Source organism: Hemibagrus wyckioides, linkage group LG25 (assembly GCF_019097595.1).
Source record: "Hemibagrus wyckioides isolate EC202008001 linkage group LG25, SWU_Hwy_1.0, whole genome shotgun sequence".
In the NCBI taxonomy this organism is placed as follows: Eukaryota; Metazoa; Chordata; class Actinopteri; order Siluriformes; family Bagridae; genus Hemibagrus; species Hemibagrus wyckioides.
This window is the reverse complement of record NC_080734.1, coordinates 8,208,406-8,231,052: the sequence shown is the minus strand read 5'-3', so window position 1 is coordinate 8,231,052 and position 22,647 is coordinate 8,208,406. Positions and strand designations below refer to the sequence as shown.

The 22,647-nt window shown below is 38.9% G+C and overlaps 1 protein-coding gene across 1 annotated transcript in view; it reads right to left on the bottom strand.

The window, feature by feature from the left end:
* Positions 1-7,799: 7,799 nt before the first annotated feature.
* Positions 7,800-22,647, bottom strand: part of cd109 (CD109 molecule) — a 34,075-nt gene continuing 19,227 nt past the window's right edge. The window contains exons 23-33 of the mRNA XM_058378668.1: positions 21,176-21,352; positions 20,175-20,256; positions 18,686-18,914; positions 18,071-18,242; positions 17,232-17,422; positions 14,085-14,237; positions 13,938-14,003; positions 11,726-11,859; positions 9,956-10,112; positions 9,344-9,446; positions 7,800-9,239 (exon numbers count right to left, since the gene is read on the bottom strand). Coding sequence (XP_058234651.1) covers positions 9,043-9,239; positions 9,344-9,446; positions 9,956-10,112; positions 11,726-11,859; positions 13,938-14,003; positions 14,085-14,237; positions 17,232-17,422; positions 18,071-18,242; positions 18,686-18,914; positions 20,175-20,256; positions 21,176-21,352 — 1,661 coding nt within the window. The 3' untranslated portion in view covers positions 7,800-9,042. The remainder of the gene's footprint in view (positions 9,240-9,343; positions 9,447-9,955; positions 10,113-11,725; positions 11,860-13,937; positions 14,004-14,084; positions 14,238-17,231; positions 17,423-18,070; positions 18,243-18,685; positions 18,915-20,174; positions 20,257-21,175; positions 21,353-22,647) is intronic.

The following is a 22,647-nucleotide window of genomic DNA, read 5'->3' as shown; positions in this document are numbered from 1 at the left end:
TCTTTTCTTTGCATATCCCTGCTTGAGAGGAAGATCATATCATATCATGTGTGTTCATTTCTTTAATGGAAACTTATGAGTGCAGCAAAATAATACATGCTTGAGCTTCGCCTGTTCTGTGTAATAATATCCAATGATTTGGACAAGCAAACCTATGAATTTGCTTCAATCTATTCATACACTTGATAACTAAGGAACGATAAAAAAAATCGTTGATTCTGATGAGTCAGAAGAGTTTTCTCAGTCTAATGGGCTTCTATTCTGTTAGTACAGCTACTTTTACATACCTTCATATACAGATGGGTGAAATTAACATTTTGGATGGCTCTAATGTACCTTCTTAGAGATTCTACAAGTCTTTGGAGAAGAAGCAGCCATTATTTTTGTCACATATACCTTGCAGCACAGTGAAATATCCCAGCTTTGGAAGTTGGGGTCAGCAATGAGGCAGCACCCTGGAGTAGAGATTGTTAACGGCCTTGCTAACAGTGGCAGCTTGGCATTGCTGAGGCTTGAACCCCAACCTTCCAATTAACAACCCAGACCCTTCACCACTGCTTGAGATTCACTAGATGAATGAACAAATTCAATTCTTCAGATTTTTTTCCTCTCACTTGGTGTTTTGATGATAGATGTGGGAAGCAATGTCTAACACCTCACTCCAAAATCTCCATTCGGTGTTTGATCGGGTTGAGATCTGGTGCCTAAATAGCATATTATTTCCGTAATCATCATCCTCATGTATTAAACCCATCACTGAAACTGCTTTTGTTTCTCCTTTAATGCAAACTTCATTGTAATCGACATCACCGTCGCCCACAACCACTAACTTCTCACAGAAATAAGAAAAAAATGACAACAAATTAGCACCAGATTCACTAAACACATCAGCATATACAGAATACATAGATCCAGGATGGAGTTTTCCTTTAATTTGTTGATTTAACTTTCCCTGTTAATTATGTGCAAATAAAGATGAATCTACTGAATATCTTTGTTAGAGGTCTTAACTTAATGTAGGAGGTGAAGTTTTCCGTCGCACTCGTCAACAGGAAAACCGATAAAGATAACGCAGCACAATATGATGATTCTTAGAGCTGAAAAACAGTCACACTTGGATTAGTTTTAAGGAAGACATGTTCGTACTATCTCCTGTTACACTGATGAGCATTAAAGACTTTGTAATGTGGAAAGCATCTCTGTACACCTGGCCTCTGGCTTTGATAAATCACCTCTCTCTGCAGAAGAAAAAAAAAAATAGCTTCCAACCAAATGTAATGTGAGTGTAGCCAGTGCTCTGCTGTTCCTTGAGCTCCAACAATTACAGTGCCAGCAGATGAGGGTAAGCGAGAAGGAACGACGGAGTTAGAAAGCGAGCAAGAGAAGTTTCCATCATCACAGCGCTTCTGTGGCTACTTAAACATCTAGTATTACAAATGTGGGAGAATGCGGTAATGCTACTGCAATGGTCTGTCTCAGACGTTTCTGCCCAATTTTCAGCCAGCACGCATTCATTACGTCATATACATTATAATAATATTACAGCACTGGTGGTGAGGAATGAGACGAGACCTGAAACACTGACCAGAATGAACCCTGAGGGTTACGGCTTGTGCTGGAAAGTTAATCAATCACGTATATCTCACCCACAGCCTTGCCGTTTACTGCTGGCTAAGCTGGTAACACCACAGTGATTCAAGTCAACCTGGTTTGGGATTATTCCCACTCTTTCCATCTCTGGGGATGTCTGTGTATGTTGTTTCCATGATCATCTTCAGCAAAAATGAGTGCATCCTCAGCCAGGCTTATCATGTCTCATCGTGGTTCAATGAGAAATGCTACTTTATGTGTTGATGTGAGAAGTTTTGCAGGTCATGTATAATCTCATGCTGTATGACATCACATCTTGCTTATATATCAAGTTAAAAGGCAATTCCATGGCCAGTGAGATGACTCTTTTATTTTTTGCACTGGACAAGCAAAATTAGCTCAAGGATACAATTTAAATGTACTGAACTCCTAGACACAACCTTGGCTTCGACTTTTAAACTTGCTTTTGAGAAAAAAAACCAAAGCTAGATTGAGGCAAGGAAGCTGTTTTAATCAGTAATCTCTTTTCTAAAAACAGTTCAAGTTTTGAGAGACCCTGTTCATTTGAATGTCTAAACTTCATACCCTCAAGGTTAGTTCTTCTCAGACTGGAATGAGTGTATTTTTTTACATAACAGTTTTCTTTGGCACTGGGTGAGCTTGTGGTCAGTAGGCATTGCTGAACCATGAAATCCTCAACCCTCATACCGTCCATAAAAATGGTTTTAAGCAGAGATATAACCAGAGGTCATAATGTCTGTTTGGCGAGCTGCGATGTCATACAGATTTGGCTTGATCAAGTCTACCACCTAGTGGTGGTTAGAGATTATCAGCCTGTGGGCCAGCTTTTGCTTTTGGAGGCTTCATAATGTCTGAATTAAAGACAAATGCTGAGTTGTGACTCATTTCCTCGTTGCCGCTGGGGAGGAACAGAAGGTGTGCTCTCTCTAGAGTTTCTTTCTGCCTCCATGAGTTGTCAGAAATGAAGCCAGAATCTGCAGTCCTGAAGCCTTGAATTGTCTGAGTGCACTTTTGCTCCAAACCTGTTCAGTTATGAGCTGTTAATAACACTCAATTTCTGAATTTTGAATATGGCTTGAATGGTTCAAGCATTGCCAGGAGTCAGATGATGACAAGCCTTGTCCCTATAGCTTCCAAACATTTGGCCTGTTTGAATCAAATCCAAGGTCTGTCACAAGACAGTGTTTGGCAGCTAGAGGATGGATAAGACCAGGTTTTTTTTCCCCCTGCAGTGGAGCTTAGATACTGTGCTTTGTGTACAGTAACTTTAGACTTGATTGCTGTAAATGTGCAGGACATGTTCACATCAGAAATTAGTCAGAGGAGAAGTGTTTGATTTGAGTGCAAGACTTACGCTATAAGCTGCATGTTTTCCACAGGACTTCATGTTTACGTTCCCATGACTTCGAACTCACTACAGAGGTTAGCTCAGTGTCGTGTTTACGCAAGCTGCACTGTTTTGATGCAAACACGTTTCTAGGGTGATTTATTAAAAGATCAAATCCACAGCTCACTTAATAGGAATGTGGCATCTGGGGATCAATAGATTTTAGTTGTTTATACAAGGCTCTACGCCATCTAGTGACGCAGCGAACCTATTACTTTCAGACCAGCAATTTTCAGATGTTAATCATCAGCAGTTGAAGACAATGACAACATCTTCCGCAGCTGCTCCAGACAATTTGATTTAAATATTGCAGTCAATTAAAGGGCTGATTCTCTGAATCGGTTTCTTTCTGGTGTCTTCCAGTACCCTTAGAATTGTGTTACATAAGGGAGAGTACTATTATAGACATAATCATCAATCAAGGAGGTGTGATGTGGCCGGGTTACTGTTACCACCACAAAGTTTTATTATTTTCCTAGAAGTGTTTTATTCCCCCTTTAAACCACATCAATTTGCTATTACAATTATTTGTTTTAATTAAAGAACGTCACATCTTACATTTTAACTCTTTATACCAGTTCACTGGATTTCTGTTCTGCCAGTGTAATAGAAACCGCCAGATCAGACATTTTCAATCACTATAAACAAAGTTATTATTTTATTGCTGCATGTCTGATAGTTAGAGTCAGGACTCTGTTGGTTTTCAGTGTGAAAATGTTAGTGGTTAAGGATAACACTTCTTAAATTTTAAACACTAACAAAGAAGCACTTGGGGCATCTCATAGAGCAGGAATGGGTTTTGATATCAACATTTACCTTGAAAAAAGAACTTTTCAGTTGATTTTATTGCCCCTAGGGTAGAAACAGAAAAACTACAAATTCTTACAGACCTGACTGTCTACATTCCTATGAGCTTCATATTAACCACCACTGTGGAATGTGACATAACAAAAACATTCGATGCTGAACATTGATGCAACAAAACAGAGATAAATTCCATTTTTTCTCATCTGATTAAACAAGTCAATGTTGTGGTGTTTCCTATCATCCCTGTTATTATAATATATAACAGGATAAAATAGAGCCTAGCACATTACAAAGAAGTCGAGATCAAAATCATAAAGTCCTCTCTCCTGAAGACTTTTCTCTGACACTCAAGACTCCTTCTATAAGGGTTAAATAAAAAAATAAAATAAAATAATTAAAATTTCGCACACATTATTATTAATGATTATACATTTTTTCTTCGTTAAATAACACATTTTTGAAATCTGTGTATCATAAGCCTTACATTATGTGAAACACCTCTGGCTTTACTGACTAGAGATAAATCTAAATGTAACATTTATAATTTATGTTTTTTAAAATTTGTATTTATTAAATATAAATAAATAATCTGAACGTGGTATGACATGAGACGATAGATGTTTGTGAAAAAATGTGGGAAATGATAGAGCTTAGTTTTATTGACAGTGTTTTAAATGTCATTTAAATGAATGAGGTCCAAAAGTCCAAAAATGTCTTCTAATTTAATACAACAATTTTCTTTACAAATTATATTACTGACAATGACTTGAGTGAAAAGTTAAAACATTTGAAATTTTACATGGTTCCAGAGATTTTTAGTATTTGGTTTGTCATATTTTTGCTTTATTGACAGTGCGTATACGATCCATTTTAGTTCACAAGCTTCAGCAGAAGAGATTAGACACTTTCTCTGCAAAAGCAGATAACATGATCTTCTTCTTCTTTTGGCTTTTCCCTTCAGGGGTCACCACAGCGAATCATCTCCCTCCACCTATCCCTATCTTCTGCATCCTCAACACTTGCACCCACTAGCTTCATATCCTCATTTATTACATCCATATACCTCCTCTTTGGCCTTCATCTTTGCCTCCTTCCTGGCAGCTCCATGTCCGATATTCTCCTACCAATATACTCACTCTCCCTCCTCTGAACATGTCCAAACCATCCTCTTCTCTCTCCTCCCTTCTCTACTTCTTCGACCAACAGTAGCCTAATTTCCACCAGCGCCGATGCCGGTCGTTGTTAACCCGGGCCTCGACCGATCTGGTATGAAATTCAGAGTACTGACGATTCGCATGGTTAAATTTGGCAATGTTTTACGCCGGATGCCCTTCCTGACGCAACCCTCTCTATTTATCCGGGCTTGGGACCGTCACAGAAGTCACTGGACTGTGACCCCATGGCTAGATTAAAGCAGATAACATGATCAAAATCATTAATTTACATACATGTAAATAGAGATGAGAAATAGAGCAGAATGTTTAATATTAAATACAGAAAACATTCAAGATACTGAACATTTGCTTCCTTTGTTTAAAATATTTAAAAATTCTGAAAACGTCTTTATTCCCCATTTGAAATGAAAACAAAAACAGATTTTCTGTGTGGTCTCTGACATTTGGACCCTGCTGTATCCGGATTTGGATTTCTCCCTACTGAGTAATTCATCACTTATTTCCAGAGCTTCCATCACCCTCAGCCTTCTACACAGCCCTATTTCACTTGCTGAAGAATAAACCGTTGTTGTTTATATGTGGAAGAAAGCAGAGTTTGTTGTGCGTGTCTTACAGTGTTGAGATTTGCGCAGTCCATTTAAGCTCTCTTGCATAAAATAGATAAGCAAAATAATCAATGAAAAAAGTTTAATTTGCCTGTTCATGTTTGAGTAAAAACTCACACTTATTTATTTATTTGTTTGAGAATAATCCTTGGGGCCATGTAAACCTTACTTAAAATAATCAATAAATAGAAATAAGAAAATTAAAAAAAATAAGAAATTTAGTTCAAAATAAATTCCATTTTCATGTGTGGAAATTATTATGCTTATTTTTTAGAAACATTCATTAATCTGCAAGTTGTGCACGTCAATCATCTTTTCTTAGTTTTAACAACACAGCTGGAAATATCTCAGCTTATATTCAGAAATATTGCGTATCAATAGGATTTACGATTGTGTCTCACTGTCATCTGTGCCTCATCCCACAAGGCACTGGAGGCAGACAGAGGAAGTTCGTTTAAGACAGAACTGCTGGATGATCCTCCACATTAAAACACTGCAGGCTTTAAAGACTACACAGTAGTGTCTATGTTACAAGCATCGGCTCTGTTCCACTCAAACGGTTCCATGTATTCACATTTCATGTGGTCCCAAAGCCTTGTGGTTATAAGCACACGATTGCAACCACATTGATGACTTAATGGAACGAAGCGACGTACTGTGGGTTTTGCTGGAATTTTGGATTCATGCACTGTATTGTTTTTTTCCCCCCAAACCACAAAATGTGATGTTAATGAAGTAGCATAGCAGCGTCTATGTGTTAGCTAATTTTAGTGCGTTTGTTCCAGAAGTTAAAAAAAAAGTCTGTGTTTAATAAAGCTGACAGAGAACCGATGTCTCCTTGCTAATGACTCACGGTACAGCTTGTGCAAATTATAACACCACAGCGTTGCACGACTTTGAGAACATGTAGATATAAGCAGGAACCCAGGTATGACTATAAGAGAGTCTTGAGAGATGTTGAAAATCCTCCTAAGCCTTAAATAGCATGCTGTAAAGTTGAAGTGATTACTTAGTTTGCTTGTGGACATGAGTGTTTATTTGAAAGCACGTACGAGAAACCAGGGAACGTGTTTCCTTTTAGGCCAAGCTTACGCCATCACCCACGAGAGGCTAGTGATCCTTTAGCTAATGGCCTCTTTGCCTCTTTTCAAGCACTTCAAGAACAACATTACAAGAAAAGCCATAAAGTCCCACAGCAGACTGTTTCTCTCACACACTCAAGTCTCGAGCATTTTGCTCGACACATCAGCTTGAAGCACAATATTTGTGTGCAGAATTACGAAGCAGACTAAAATCTCTTTGCCCTTAAGTTCTCCTTTCATTCTAGACTGTTCTCTTTCTCAGTGTCTGGCTATAAACATGTCTCAGCTAGGCCTGGATGTTAAAGTGATTCATTTCCAGTCAGGAAGTCACCATGTGGAGCAAATCTCTTGCTATTTATGTGTTCACAGCATCTTCAGTGCACTTCAAAAGAGCACTTGTTTTGAAGAATCATACAACTTTATATAATCGGGGTGGACAAAACAAGTTTATTGCTTAACCCACCACACAAGTAAACCTCACTCAGTGACCTTAGCTGCCTGTAGAAACCTAACTGAAAAACCGGTAGCTAACACAACGTAATGCATTTTGTTGAGCTAGTTAGCTAGTTAAGTGCATTAATACAGACTAAATGAAGCAAATATGATCTTTTAACTCGGTGTGTAGTGCGGCACATGGTGTTTACTCCCTGGACAATAAGTCTATGAGACGTCCTCTAGCATCAAAATGATTCCAAATCATTTTTATTTCTTATTTGGTTTCCTCTAAATGACTATTACTTACAGCAATGTGTTATAGATGTGTGTTTCATTAGTATGTCCACATACCTGCATGTTTCTGATTCTGAAACGATCTGCCATCCATGAACTCTGATAAATCCACATAATCAAACCTCAGCCAATGTGTGTAGTGCAGCAGGTGCTGGAATTCAGATCGACTAGGACATGCTATAGTTACTGCTTAGCATAATGAGCTGCATCACAACACATTTAAACACGCATACATAGCACATGAAAGTATTTTTATCATGAGGTGATATTTAAATTTTTGGTACCCGTTTGTTGAACCAATCTGTTTTCTTTGGCGATTATAAATAAAAATCTATGAGAGCCTGGACATGAAATCTGTTAAATTCTGTTTACCTCCGTAGTAGAATTTAGAAATAACATCACATTTTCAGACAATAGTCATTTATTATAATTCTGATGTGTGTTCTTGTAATTTTATGTGTAAATAATAACAGTTTTTAGGTAATTACAGTTCATACCACAAAATACTCATTTTTGATTGGCTGTTAATATGTTCTTCTCAATCTGAGCTCCTCATACCTATATACTTTATATAAGGAGAATAAATAGCAGTAAAGGCTAGTCTATAAAATTACCTATTACCTATTAAAGTAGCAATTATTTATTCATACAGAAAGGAACTAACAGCTACAGTGAGAAAATGTGTCAAGAAAAGTGGGGGACACCCATTTGGGTCTAGTGTACTAAAGATGACAACAAAATAAAAGGATTGTGTGGCTTTTTCTTTCAAATATAATTCAGTTATTAATAACAAAAAATACACTGACTAGCCATAACATTAAAATCACTGACATGTGTAATGAAGAATATTGATTATCTTGTTCAGTGGTACCTTTAAAGGTGTGGGATATATTAGGCAGCAATTGAACAGTAAGTTCTCAAAGCTGACGTGTTGGAAGAAGGAAAAATGGGCAAGTGTGTGGAACTGAGTAAGACGACTCTCCAAAATGGCAGGTGTTGTGTGGTGATTCTGATATGCAGTGGTTTGTAAATACGAAAAGTGCTCCAAGGAAGGAAAAGCAGTGAGGATCATGGGTACCCAAGACTCACTGATGCATGTGGGAAGTGAAGGTATGATCCTACAGAAGAGCTACTGTGGCACAAATTGATAGAAAGGTGTTATAGCTGTAGACAGGCCCCGGTCCCCCATCAAGAGTTCTTAGCATGGGCACATGAGCATCAGACCTGGCATCAGACAAAATGGTAAAACTAACATCTTGATGCCAGATGCAATGGTCAGAGGTCTCGTGGAGTCAGTGACTTGTCAGAGTGTCCGAGCTGTTTTGGCAGCACAAAGAGGATGGACACAATATTAGGCAGGTGGTTTTAATGTTATGGCTGATCAGGTTACATACACCAAGCTTCTGTTTTTACTCGTTCTAAATAAGCTTGGTGTAAGTGACGACAATAACGCACTCTGTTTTGGGTTCTGTTGTTTTATCATGAATTATTTGTGCTATAAGAAGGCATAATTAATTACATTAAAGTATTCACTAACCTTATAGGGCTTTGTCAACCTTAGTCCTGACTACACAACAGACACATTTTATTGTATATATTTATATATATATATATTAACACAAAAAGAGATATCAGCCACCTCTTATCTAGAAACAGATTGAGAATGTGATGAGGAGTAGCAAAGTTAGACTCTGAACCCAACCCTGGTGATGGTGTGAGGAAATACCGCTGTCAAACACCGAGATCCCCAAATCTTCACACTGAGAGCAGTCCTCCCCACAGAAAAAACAAAACGATGCATCTCTTCTGGTCTCAGATGTGTATGTCCCCACTGCCCTCCTCCCTGCCAAGGGAAAGGAAATGTGAAAGATCCTCACCCGGACACTCAAAGCTAAGGTAAGCGTAAATATAAGTGCTTTTCTAAATGGAAAGAAGTCTGAAGCTTACTTGGCTCATAGTAGTCATAAATAGTGACCACTGCATCCTGAACACCGGTCACTTTAAACTCCAGAGTAGTTGGGACTTCAACACAGGCTTCAGCTTTGGTTACCTAAGAAGAAGAGCAGATAACAGTTTTATTCTAGTGGAAACTTCCCGGAAGACATGAATTTATTATAGCAGCAAATCTGGAATGGGATGTTTAACACATATGGGTGTTGTTGGTCAAGTTTTCCAGAAACTATTAGCCATATAGTGGATAATGCATTGTTCTGATATGTTACTGTTTCTATAATAACAGCTCATTTATTGAGAGGTCTGTGACAGATAATGTATGGATATAATTTAAACCATATAATTAAATGGCGGCTCTCCAGGACCGATGCTGCCAACCCCTGGTCTATGTAAATGGACTGAGAGCTAAGAGATATAACACAAAAGACCCTATAAGCAGCTGAACAAAAAACTAACCAAAAAAAGGACCTCAGTTCATTTTTGTTGATGTGCAGAAAACATGCACCCACATCATTATCTGGAGTCTTCAGATGGAGATTCGTTGTCAGTTCTCAAGGCTTTTACATACTATCTGAAAATAAAAACAAAATGGCATCAGAAGCTCACCGAGTCTAAGTACAAGATGACTCTTCCTGGAGACGTCTCCACTCTCCTAACCAGCTCATTCACTTGGACACCACTTTGAGCCAAATTGAAGCCAGTCAGTAGGCCAACATCCAGAATTGCCATTCCAGTCTGATTCAGCTCCTGGTTCTCACACAGCCTAAAAATGATGAAGACATGGTCATTGAAAAGCATTTAAACAGCTTGAAATGGAGTGTGAGGTTTTTTTTTTGTCCTAAGAGTCTTACCAGGAAAATAATCCAGCTGGATCTCACAGAAGCCAAGACCCTGGACCAAAGCTGTTTACTAGAAATCACTAACTGAATTATTGGGCTTGTTGCTAGAAGTAGGACATGTTAAAATGTAGGACCATTTAAAATGCTAAGAGTGAGAACAGCTGTTAAAAACTCCTTGTTAGACTAATTCTGGGAAAGTTGTAGATTAAACCACAACTACGCTAACTGTTACTCTATACCAGGGTTTTTCCAAACTAGCGGCTAAATCTCCTCCTCCTCTCTCTCTCTCTCTTTTACAAATGATAAATAAAATACCAACATTTATTAAAAATTTATTAAACATATATTTTTAAAAAACTACTGTGTGCTACTATATAAAGTGACAAGTGTATAAGTGGAATTCTTTTACTATCCTGACACACTGTACCAAGTAAGAAATTCAGCATTGGATAGGGACAAATTTCCCTGTGTCAGAAATTGTATTTTTGTTTGTACTATCTTAAAGCATTTTCAGTTTGTGGTTGATTATTGAAAGTTTTTATTTGTAATCATTTTCAGGATTTTCTAGATTAGTGTTTTATTTATTCGTAGCCTGAGTTTTAGACTTGAGACACAACTCATGACAACAATTAAGCTGATGGTGGAAAGTTTTTATAGAGCTCATTACAGTGTTGGCAATCATTACTAAACATTTTAACAGCTCAAGCTGAAAACTTGAAAGACCGAAGTTTCAGCTGTGACGTGCCGTTTAGTGAATGTTGCTTTTAATCCTCCACAAGTAAACTGAACATATGGAGTATACACTCAGTGTCCTGATAATACCAAGCCGTATTTCTACTTCCTTCTTCTCCCTGCCTTATCTATGATATCATGTTTGTTGATCACATGACCTGGGCTTGTTTATTTACAATATGAAACCATGAATCTTTGGCAACTTGCTTAGCAACAGAAACCCAATCAGAAATTGAACAGTGTGTGCCAGGATGTAAAAACGCTGAATAAAAACAGCTCGTCAGGCGGAAAAATGCTGACTATCACGCAATTGCCTACCACAGAAAGGGAGAAATATGTGACACTGAAAGACGTTGGATATCAATGACCATCTGGTGACCTACACAACAAACATAAAAAAGGCCAAAAAGATTACAAAGCTGAGAATAATTAAAATACTTGCTCGGGTGCAGATAGGCAGACCTTAGGGGTAACTATTTCAAGTGTAAAAAGCTCTAAATGTATCTGGACAAGATATACGCCAGGATAGCATACCAAAACAGTAAGAGTCTCTAAATAATGATGGGGTTTTCTAATAGATCAAAGAGCCTATACTTGCTTTCTATTGACTCACAAAACCAAGGTCAAAGTTTATTTATATAAAGTCTGCGCAAAGTCAAAACTGTACATATGCCTTTGGTGTTCAGCATTCTCTGCTTTTCTTTCTGGACTGAATTATATTTGTGCTTTATCTGACAAAAAAAGTGTAAAAAAAAACCTAGTGTCTCCCAAAGACATTATTCCGGTATATGTTGAGGTCTCTTACCGGAAACATATATGAACATTGACGTTGTACATGTCGTTGTCCATGACGTGTATGTACAATTCGAAGGCCTCACACGTGTGAGTGCGACGTCTGCGTGACAGCCCTTGAGCCTCTACATTGTAGAATGTCGTAAGCTGTAGAATCAGCGAAGAAAAGAACAAACAAATTAACCATGAACTGCCTTGAAATCCAGAAATCTCTGATCATCATCTTGCAGCAAGCTGAGTATGTGAAATAAATCATTTCTAGCCTACTGGTCAATGCTTCCATGTGTTTGGACTTTTCTCCCCCTTTGAAAGCTCTTAAAGTGACTCAAGATGCAGCTATTACGTCATTGAAGAGATTTGACTACAGTTCTGGGTATCTACAATAGCTAATGGGTGTGAGTGAGACAGTTCACATCGACATCAATGGAACATTGTTCACGTTTTTTTTTTTTTTTACAGTCACAGTGAACACCATCTTATAGCGTATCACTCACTGCTGCTATGCTCAGATGTAGCACCTTGTAAACTGGACTCTCCCAGGCTTTGTCTCAGTCCCCAGAGTGGATCTCCAACAGCCCGAGCATGAAGTCATCCTGCCTTAAAGGCACAGCTGACACTCATGTTCTCCATACAGCATGCCAGTGTAAGCTACTGCATTATGGGAACATGTCTGACTTTAATGCTGGCAGAAACTCAAGTTGTAAAACAGCATGAAAAGCTTTCAGAGCTACAGTACATTAATATTTATAGCATTTGGCAGATGCCTTCATCCAGAGCGACTTACAGTGCTTTAGAAGACTCTACCATGCACATTTTGGATGAAAAACAGTCACCTTGACACCACAACACACCATGGATTTGGGGTTTACAAACAGTACTACTGCAGTTCACTAAAATGTAATCGATATAATGCAATCATGTAAAACTTCCAAAACAAATTTTATCAATTAGAAAATGAAAGCATGTAATCGAGCATGTCATCACAAGGAGGTTTAACTGTAAATGTTAATGTAAATCCGAGATGAATATTGTGGATTCCTTGTCCTATATGAAAGCTCTCTATATAACTTTTCATACTGCACTTAAGCCCAGGGTATCATCATTCTAAACCCTAATTTTAACCACGGGTAGAGGAAAATTTTACACTTTTCGTAAATTTAGTAGTGATTATGGGGTTATGAAGCAGTTTTAGTATGGCTTTTGCATTGTTAACCCCACACTGTAGTGCTAAACGTGAACAGTGAGAAACAATGTGAAGATTACGGCTCTGTACTACGACGATGGTTACCAACAGACACCAAATCAGATACTGAACAGAACATGCCTCATATAACGTTTACATTTTTGGTGTTTGACAGATGCCCTTATGCAGTGAGCTACTTTTTTTTTTTTTTTTCATTTTTTATACAACTGAGCAATTGATGGTTAAGGGTTTTGCTCAGGGGCCCAGCAGTAGCAGTTTGGTGGACCCAGGATTCAAACTCACAACCTTCTGATCAATAGTTCAGCTCCTTAATCACTACCACTTCCCCATATCATATGCTTAAACATATCATGTGTAAACAGTATATGTAGCATTTGAGGGGGGAAAAGTCAAATGGTGACAGAAAACATGTCAATTAGAATAGAGAACTTCTTACTGAAGAGAAATGCAAGACAATGAACAGCCAGGATTAATTGTAAAGTATGAGCAATGTGAACCATGAAACAAAATTACCCAGGATTATATTTTACCAGGGTTTAAAATGACTATTTCAAGTGTGAAAAGCCTTTATTTTTAAACTAAATGAAAATTTTTTTCCAAACTCTTTGACTATGTAAAAGATTGATCAGTTTTATGATGGATGAGTATTTTAAAGATAAAGCTGCTGAAACATGTAATGTAAATGCAAATGTATGAAATGTATAATGTAACAGGATCTTTACTTTGTGTCAGGGCATATCACAGTGCCCTGATGTTAACTTCCTATAACAGCACACCCCAATCAGTATTATTTACGCAATAAATAATATACAATGATTTTTTTTTCCTGACATATACAGACATACACTACTTTTCTATGTTATTTTCTATACTATAAATTTCTATATTATCTATAATATAATATACTTTCTGTATAGAGTCCATGAGATGTAATAATGTCACAATAACATAATAAAAATTGATACATCAGACTTGAATTTTTTTTATTATATTTTAAATAAAATAAGAGTAGACACTGAACCTGGAAGAGCGCGAATCCTCTTCCCACAGCTGACACATGGAGCTGAAGATGTTGTTCAGCTTCAATCTGTCGAAATAAAAATCACAATAAGTCACCACATCAACACAAAGCGTAGGGTTTCAGAGAGTGTTGTGTACAGATGGTAACCTCTTGGCTCTGGTGGAGCAGGTAGTTATTTTGGTCTATCATGAACATAGCCACTGTAGCTGACTGTGTCATCACCGTGATTTCCAGGTTGATCTGCACTGTGCTGCTCAGCGAGGCAAAGGTTGATAGAGCCTGTAGAGCGATCACTGTGTCCTGAACAGCAAGAAGAGCAGTTTATGTGCATTTTGGACTTTGTAAAAGTGTACAGCTACTGTATATACAGGCTATTATTAGAGTTAAATACCTATCAAATGCATCTAGATGATGAGTCAATAATGCTGAATGCTGGTATCTATTTTTGATATATAATATATAATGCTGCAACCAAAGGAGGTGACAGTAAGATTTCACTCTCATGCCCACTCTCAACCAGCCTTCCTTGATGTTTCTTGGAGCCCATGAAAATTTCATTAAGGGTTAACACTAAAACCTGGCTAACTGTGGAATTCTGGAATTATTACCGTCAATGATTTTATTCCTAATTTTACACGCCAGGTAGCTTTCCCTTATCACACAACAACTATCATGTGTTTCCACTGAGTCACGTCGTTTAAACATCAGGGGTGGAGGAAAGCGCTGTCCCTGCCCACTTTTACATCCACAGGAGCACGTGACTGGCTAGTGTCCGTGTAATTGATAGATGACGGAGTATGCCATCCCTCCCTCCCTGACAGCATGACAAATGGGAAGTGGCAGCTCAGTGAATAAGGCATTATGTTACTGTCTGGAAGGTTGTGAGACCATCAAGCTGCCCCTGTTAACCCTTAACTGCTCAGTTGTACAAATAAAATAAATGTAAGACGCTCTGGATGAGGCCAAATGTCTTGGTCTGCTTGTGACTGATGGCTGTGAAATTCTGGATTTTAACTAATTATCTCTGGATGATTGGGTGAACAGATTTTGCTAACTATTTTCAGAATCATGGAAAAGAAAAATTTGGTGCTGAATGTTCCTGGGACAGACTCCTGATCCACTGCAACCCTGATGTGAATATAACTTAATGAAAGATTCTGTATTTCTTCAGCCTTTGCTTCATTATTTCATAATCATGCTAACAAAATATGAATTGAATACAATCTCAATATGTTCAATGAAATCAGGATCACATTTATAATAACTGCATGCTGACTCTTAATAAATGTTACAAAGTGTAACAAACAGTTATATATATAAAACAAGCATTTCCTTACACTTGTGTTCATAAACTCACTAACAGTTTATAGAACTACTTTACTTTCAGTTTAGAATCATAATAAAATAAAATGTAATAAAAAAGTCTTTAATGATAGATGCAGTGAGTGAACAGAGATTAGAACAAAATCTAGACCCATAAATATGCCAATAAAAACTAAATATCTGTTCATATGATCTGTTCATGAAGAAATTATTCTTATGTATAAATATGGTTAAGTTGCCTTCATTAGCAAATGTTAATGCATTTGCAGGACATGAGATTGATGTTTTATGTGGCTTGACTTGACATCTCTTGTGTAGCAGTTGACCTCAAACAGTTCCCGGGTTTTTCACACTTTATCACACATCAGCTATTTACACACGGAGAGAAAACAGACACTGCGGTCTATCAGTAGATAGGAGCAAGCCACATGCTTTCTATGATAAGATGCACATCATCTGGTCTTTCCTTCCTAAAACATTCCAGCTCGCTGTCTCCTTGATTTTAGTTGTTGAGGAACTATACAGAGAATTTTAAGTCTAAAATTTTGATCAGAACTTTAATAGCAAGACTGGTGGTTAACACTATATAGCTGAAAGATGCAATTTGCATAGTGCTATATGACTTGGTATATAACTATATAACTTGCTAATCATGCTATTTTGGGAACATTTCTACTGCAGTGACTCAGTGAAAATGGTCAGTGCTTCTCAATGTTCAAAAGTTTGCATTCTGCTGAAAATCAGCACATGCAATTGCAGACAACCAAACGACTGTATCCTTAAACATTTTAATGGCTGTGAAGCTTTTGGACACCAGGGTATATTTAGTCTTTTTACCATACCTCCTGCACAATAGAGGCCTTACCTCTAATGAAATTGACATCCACAGAAGCCACTCCTCTACTGAGATTGACAGACACAGATGCCACGCCTCTACTGAGATTGACAGACACAGAGACCACACCCCCACTTAGACTGACAGACAGAGGCCATGTCTTCTTTCCTGAGATTGACAGACACAAAGGCCACACCTCCTTCACTGAGACTGACAGACCCAGAAGCCACGCCTCCACTGAAACTGACAAACACAGGGGCCATACTTCCTTCACCAAGATTGACAGATACAGGGGCCATGCCTCCTTCACCAACATTGACAGATACAGGGGCCATGCCTCCTTCACCAACATTGACAGATACAGGGGCCATGCCTCCTTCACCAACATTGACAGATACAGGGGCCATACCTCCTTCACCAAGATTGACAGATACAGGGGCCATGCCTCCTTCACCAACATTGACATATACAGGGGCCATACCTCCTTCACCAACATTGACAGATACAGGGGCCATGCCTCCTTCACCAACATTGACAGATACAGGGGCCATGCCTCCTTCACCAACATTGACAGATACAGGGGCCATGCCTCCTTCACCAACATTGACAGATACAGGGGCCATGCCTCCTTCACCAACATTGACAGATACAGGGGCCATACCTCCTTCACCAACATTGACAGATACAGGGGCCATACCTCCTTCACCAACATTGACAGATACAGGGGCCATGCCTCCTTCACCAACATTGACAGATACAGGGGCCATGCCTCCTTCACCAACATTGACAGATACAGGGGCCATACCTCCTTCACCAACATTGACAGATACAGGGGCCATGCCTCCTTCACCAACATTGACAGATACCGGGGCCATACCTCCTTCACCAAGATTGACAGATACAGGGGCCATACCTCCTTCAGCAAGACTGACAGATACTCCTTCACCAAGATGGACACAGAGGCCACAACTTCTTAACTATGACTGCTGACATTGGTCACGCCCCCTTTGCTGGCATTAAGACAAGATTAATAACTGATGTATCATTGAAAATCATGTTAATGTTTGGGATCTAAAACAGATATTGAATATAGTATGTGTGTGTGTGTGTGTGTGCACGCGCGTGTTTATATATGCCTGTGTGGAGCCGTATCCTCCGAGGTGGTTCCTCTGCTGGCTGAGCCACTTCATGAGGTTGAGGGCGTATTCCACACTGCCCAGCTTGTACAGAGAGAGCAGAGCGTAAGACGCCATCTCGATATCAGCTGAGCGCGGCTGCCACGACTCCGACACGCTGCTTCCTCCAGTGCTCCACATGGGCACACCGTCTGAACAAAGAGTTGAAAAACACTGAGTTGACTTGAGTCCAGGTGCTGTGTATCAGTTTTGTATAAACACCTGCACCACATCTGCATCTGCCACTTTTATAATCCAGCATATTAAAAACCACAGTGAGACAGCTGGGTAAACAACATGAACCTGCATTCGTTTTTTATTTCAGTACCAGCACCCCAAAAAAAATATTTATTTTTGACCAAGCCAAGTATTCCATGTCAAGGGTCCTCACAGAAAGGCGTGCCACCAAGCTTGGGCTAAAAATAAAACAGACCACCTTACGCCACCAATCTGTCAACAAAAAAACTTGCGAAAAATCACAAAGCTTTGAACGCATGCCAAAGACAACGGTATTGGTATTGTGGGTTGACTCTTTCAAAACAGTTTTTGCTGACTAAAAATAAATCGTAAACTCGCTTTGCTTGGCTTCGCTTGACTTTCCACTGAGGCAAACAAGTTTTGAACAGCTCTCAGACACACACACACACAACTTAGCCGATGTTTGGTTCGGTTCGTTGGTATACCGATGCAACGTTCAATTCATAATTGAGGGCGTTTGTATGTCAAAGTTACACTGCGGTGAATGTTAATTGACCATATAGCAGTATATATCTGTTTACATTGTCAGTTTTTTTACCCACCATGTATCTGGGCTCTTTTCATAAGCTCAATGAGAGCGATGTTAGCTGATGGACTTTTAGCCAAAGACAGTGCATAAGTCATCAGACACAGGCTGTAGTTACTGGAGATGCCTTGGCTCAGTTTGGAGGTCAGATAGTTCATGGCAGCAGACACCTCACTGTCATAGGTACGCTACAAAATAAAAACACATGATGAATAATGTAATATTTTTTTCCACATGGTATTGCATCTTTTGGATGTTTATTTAGACAGAGTTTGATATATTGACTTTATAAAAGCTGCTCAATTGTTTTGCAATGAACTATAAAAAAAATTATAATCCAACCAGACCCATTATTTAAATATGTACAGTAATATCCTGACTATTTAATGGAGCTGGAGAGTTTTAGTTCCTGAATCTTCCATCATCCAAGTTGGCTTTATTTGTTGGCATACTTAGTTTTTTCAGTTATTAAGGTTTGGATTAAGCCAATTTAATTCAAGTAAAGCACTGATATTACTTTATAAAATGTCAAAAACTACAAAATATGAGCGCAGATGTAACCGCTTCACTGACAGTGATTTCCCCTTTTTGTCTAGAAGATTCCAACCCAAACCCAACCCAGTGTACTTACCTTGTACTCAACGTCCTCTAGAAGAGCCATGAGGACATAAGCAGTGAGAGACACTGGGCCGTCTAATCCTCCTTGCAGCTCAGTGTGAATAACGCGTCCAGGCTCCGCGAAGGATCCGTCATCCTGCTGCTGAGCCCGCAGCCAGTTTGTCGCCCTGAGCAGGATCGCTGTGTCAATGAAGATGAACTGTTGAGCCTGGAGGAAACACCTCAGCACAAATGCCGACAACCTAGTAGAGAAAGAAAGGAAGAAAAAAGCAAGCAGTATTAAGTGATAATTGCTGTTTGAGAATTGTACATTATCATAAAAAGTTGCTGAACATCTTTTCAGTGGAAACAGTCATTGTTTAAGGGATAACACTTTCCCTCTGTCTGTAATTTCAACCCATTACTCAAAGCAAAGCCCATTTTGAATGTTCTGTATCATCCTAGACCAGCAGTGGTATCTAATCTTATCCGCAAAGGGCCAGTGTGGGTGCAGGTTTTCATTCCAATCAAGCAGGAGCCACACCTGATTCCACCTGTTTAATCAGATGTTCTCAGCTTTCAATAGACTCAGGTGTGGCTTCTGCTTGGTTGGAAAAAAACCTTCACCCACACCGGCCCTTTTTAGAAAAGACTCCCACAGACCCCCATGGTGTAAACACTAACCTGTGCTCGGTCTGTGTTATGCAATACTGTCTTTTCAAATGTATTATTATAACCTGACAAAACTCTCTTGAACTATGTAGTGATTAAAAGCCTTTATTTTTGGACATATATATTTGTCAGGAACCTCTGGACAGTTCCCTGCCAGGCCTGGAGAGGGTGCTGGCAGGTGATTCTATGAAGCCTGCTTTATTTTGTGTATTTTGTGCCACGCCTTTCCTATTGTTCTCATTCCCGCTGTTTCACCTGTTCCCTATTAGCCTTAATGTTTAGCCCTATAAATAGAGATCCTTTTGTACCTGTCCTTGTCGACTATTATTCTATGTTCCTTGTTTTGTTTTATTATTGTCATGTCTAGTGTTTAGGTTAGTCTTCCCCACGTCTCGTGTTTATGTTAATAAAGCAGCGCTTATTTGAATCCTGCATCTGGGTCTGTCTCCATGGCGTGTCGGCACACGCAGCTACCATGGAGATCCAGGTTCGAGCCCAGCGCAGGGCGGGGGTGCCCGGATGTTACAATATTACAGCACTGTGAAATTGTTCGCAAATCCAAGCGCCCATGGACTAGAGAGGGTCAAGGGCCTTGATCAAAGGCGCAGTGGTGGCAGTTTGGCAATGAAGGGGCTTGAACCCTGACCTTCTGATTGACAACCCGGTTAGCATTGAGCTACAACTGATCAAAAAATGTTTTACCGTGTTTTGACTTAATATGAATTCAGAAGAATGGGATTCTGTTTTAACACAAAATTGTATTAGTCATATTGAACTAAGTAAATAAAACATGCATCTTTTCCGTTCCCTGGACTACAGATTTTTAATGAGGTAAATGAATAAATTCTCACCATGTACTGCCAGAAGAGTCACTATCTCCAAAAGCACTGAAAGAGCCGTCCATCCTCTGATACGACAACTCGCGCTCATAGCCTATTTATAGACAGACAAAAACACTCAATTCCCATTGACTGTCAGAAAACCTGTACTCATAACTCATATTCATACATAGGCACTTCCTGTACAAAATCCCTGTGTAACACATAAGCTAGTGTGTAACCAGTTATGTGTGCAGCCTAAACCACAGCCTAGGATCATTTAACCACTGACAGAGTGCCAAGACTTAAGGATCTTCGAGTTACACTTTCTGAAAGCCTTTTAGTGGTAATTTGTTATAATAAGAGGATAAGATTTGTCAACTAATGTCAATTTGATTTCTAAATTAAATTCCTGACAGACTCTTTAATCAGATTATAATTAAGCAAGCATCAGGTTGCTAATATAAAAGGGGTTTATTGCATAAGAGATATCTCATCATATCTACTCAGCTTAATTTAATAATTTTGACACTGGTTACGCACAAGAGCTGCCTAATCCTCCTTGCAGATCCGTGTTTATAACCCATCCAGGCTTTGCAAAGAACCCTCTTATTCTGATCTGTTATATGCCCACAAAATCTGAGAGAACTGATGTGCGGAACAGCAGGTGACTGGTTAATTAGGTAGCCAGGAAATTATTAATATAACCAGTCTATTTTGTTGTAGTTATCACCTGCTCACTGATCGAGACTTGAGTGCTTGTGGCAATTACAGTCCTGAAGCTCTCATAGCAACTGCAGTCCTAAGCCATGTCACAAATTTTGTGTATCAACTGCAGTCCAAAGTCATCTTCATGGTCTCTAAGTGGTGTCATCTACAGCAATCTGATGGATCTTTAGGCTGTTCATGTGGAGCCATCTTTAGCAAGAGTGAGCAAGTGAACTTGTTTATTCTTAAATGATCCTTTGTACTGGCAATGTCTAAAGAGAATATTGAACTAAATATTATATATTTTTTCAGAAAACAAATATTACCTTGTGTCATGTAGCTCAGAGCTTTAGTGCGTGTTTCCTCGTCCGTGCGGCCCGACCTGCTCAGGTACTGCAGCACGTACACATTCGGCGCAAAGTGGATCATGTTCTGCTCACCACAGCCATACGGCATCTGAATCAGGGAGTCCAGACCACTGATGGACGGTCCCAAAATGTCACCTGTTAAACATACACAGAATAGATGTTTTGTAGTGCAGTTTCTGTCTTGTAAGATTCAGAAAGTCAACTCTAATTCACACCATACCACTGTGTATTATTATTATTCTACATCCCATCATTTACTAATATACAGGGTTTTCTGTGGATGATTAGTATACCAGACTATGCCAAAATGTTCTCAATAGCACACCTGCAAACATTCCGAAAGCTTCCCAAGCTCAAACCTACATGTGCATAGTGAAACACGGATATACAGTGGAACCTCGGCATACCAATTTAAAATTTGTACTGGAGGCGAGTTCTTAAGGAGAATATTTGTATTACAAAACTAATTTTCCCATAAGAAATAATGTAAATGCAGATGATCTGTTCCAAAAATATTAGCAATATGACCAATACGAAGCGTATGTAAACTGTATGGCTGCTTACAAAGAACTGACCCAAGCTAAGCATTCCGTGTCCTCACAGGAAGTTGTGTCACCAAGCTTGGGCTAAAAAAAGAACAGACCACCAACGCCACCAATCTGTCAACAAAAAACCGTGTGAAAAATCACTAGCTTTTGAACGCATACCGAAGGCAACATTGGCATTGTGGGTTGACTCTCTTGAAACAGCTTTCGCTGACTGAAAAAAAATTTGTAAACTAACTTCGCTTGGCTTCCCACTGATGCAAACAAGTTTCGAAAGGCTCCCAGACGTACGCAAAACTTCGGTTCGGTTCGGTTCTTTCGTATGCCGGAAATGCTTCGTATGCCGATGCATATGGATTTCTTGCAAAATTTCAATTCAATTTGTAAGGCAGGGCATTCAAATGCCAAGGCTACACTATCAAACAAATCTATCAAAATCATTTAAAATCTAAAATACCCAAATTAATCAATTTCAACAAATAAAAAAATCTTTGTTCATGAATTTAGAATCAGCAACACCAAAAACAGGAAGATGTTCAGAAAGTTCTGAGTGTTGCACTGTGTCAGAAGGCCAGACATTTCACAGTATCACATGCTGAGGGCCAGAAACACCCTCACACAGCTGCTAGCCATAAAATTAAAAAAAAAATCCTCACTAGACTGAAGCAAAGCCAAAAACACCCTACTGCCTTTTTCCGCCTCAGATATGTCAGCATTTCCACCAAAGGCTCATTTTTATTGGAAAAATAATGTGAGTTAACAGACATTCCTCACTCTCATTACTGCATACCTCTTCCGTAACTGATTAATTCATAGTATTTACTGAACTATATACTTTAATAGGCATAACTGAATCATAAAAATAAAATCATCTGCACAATGTGA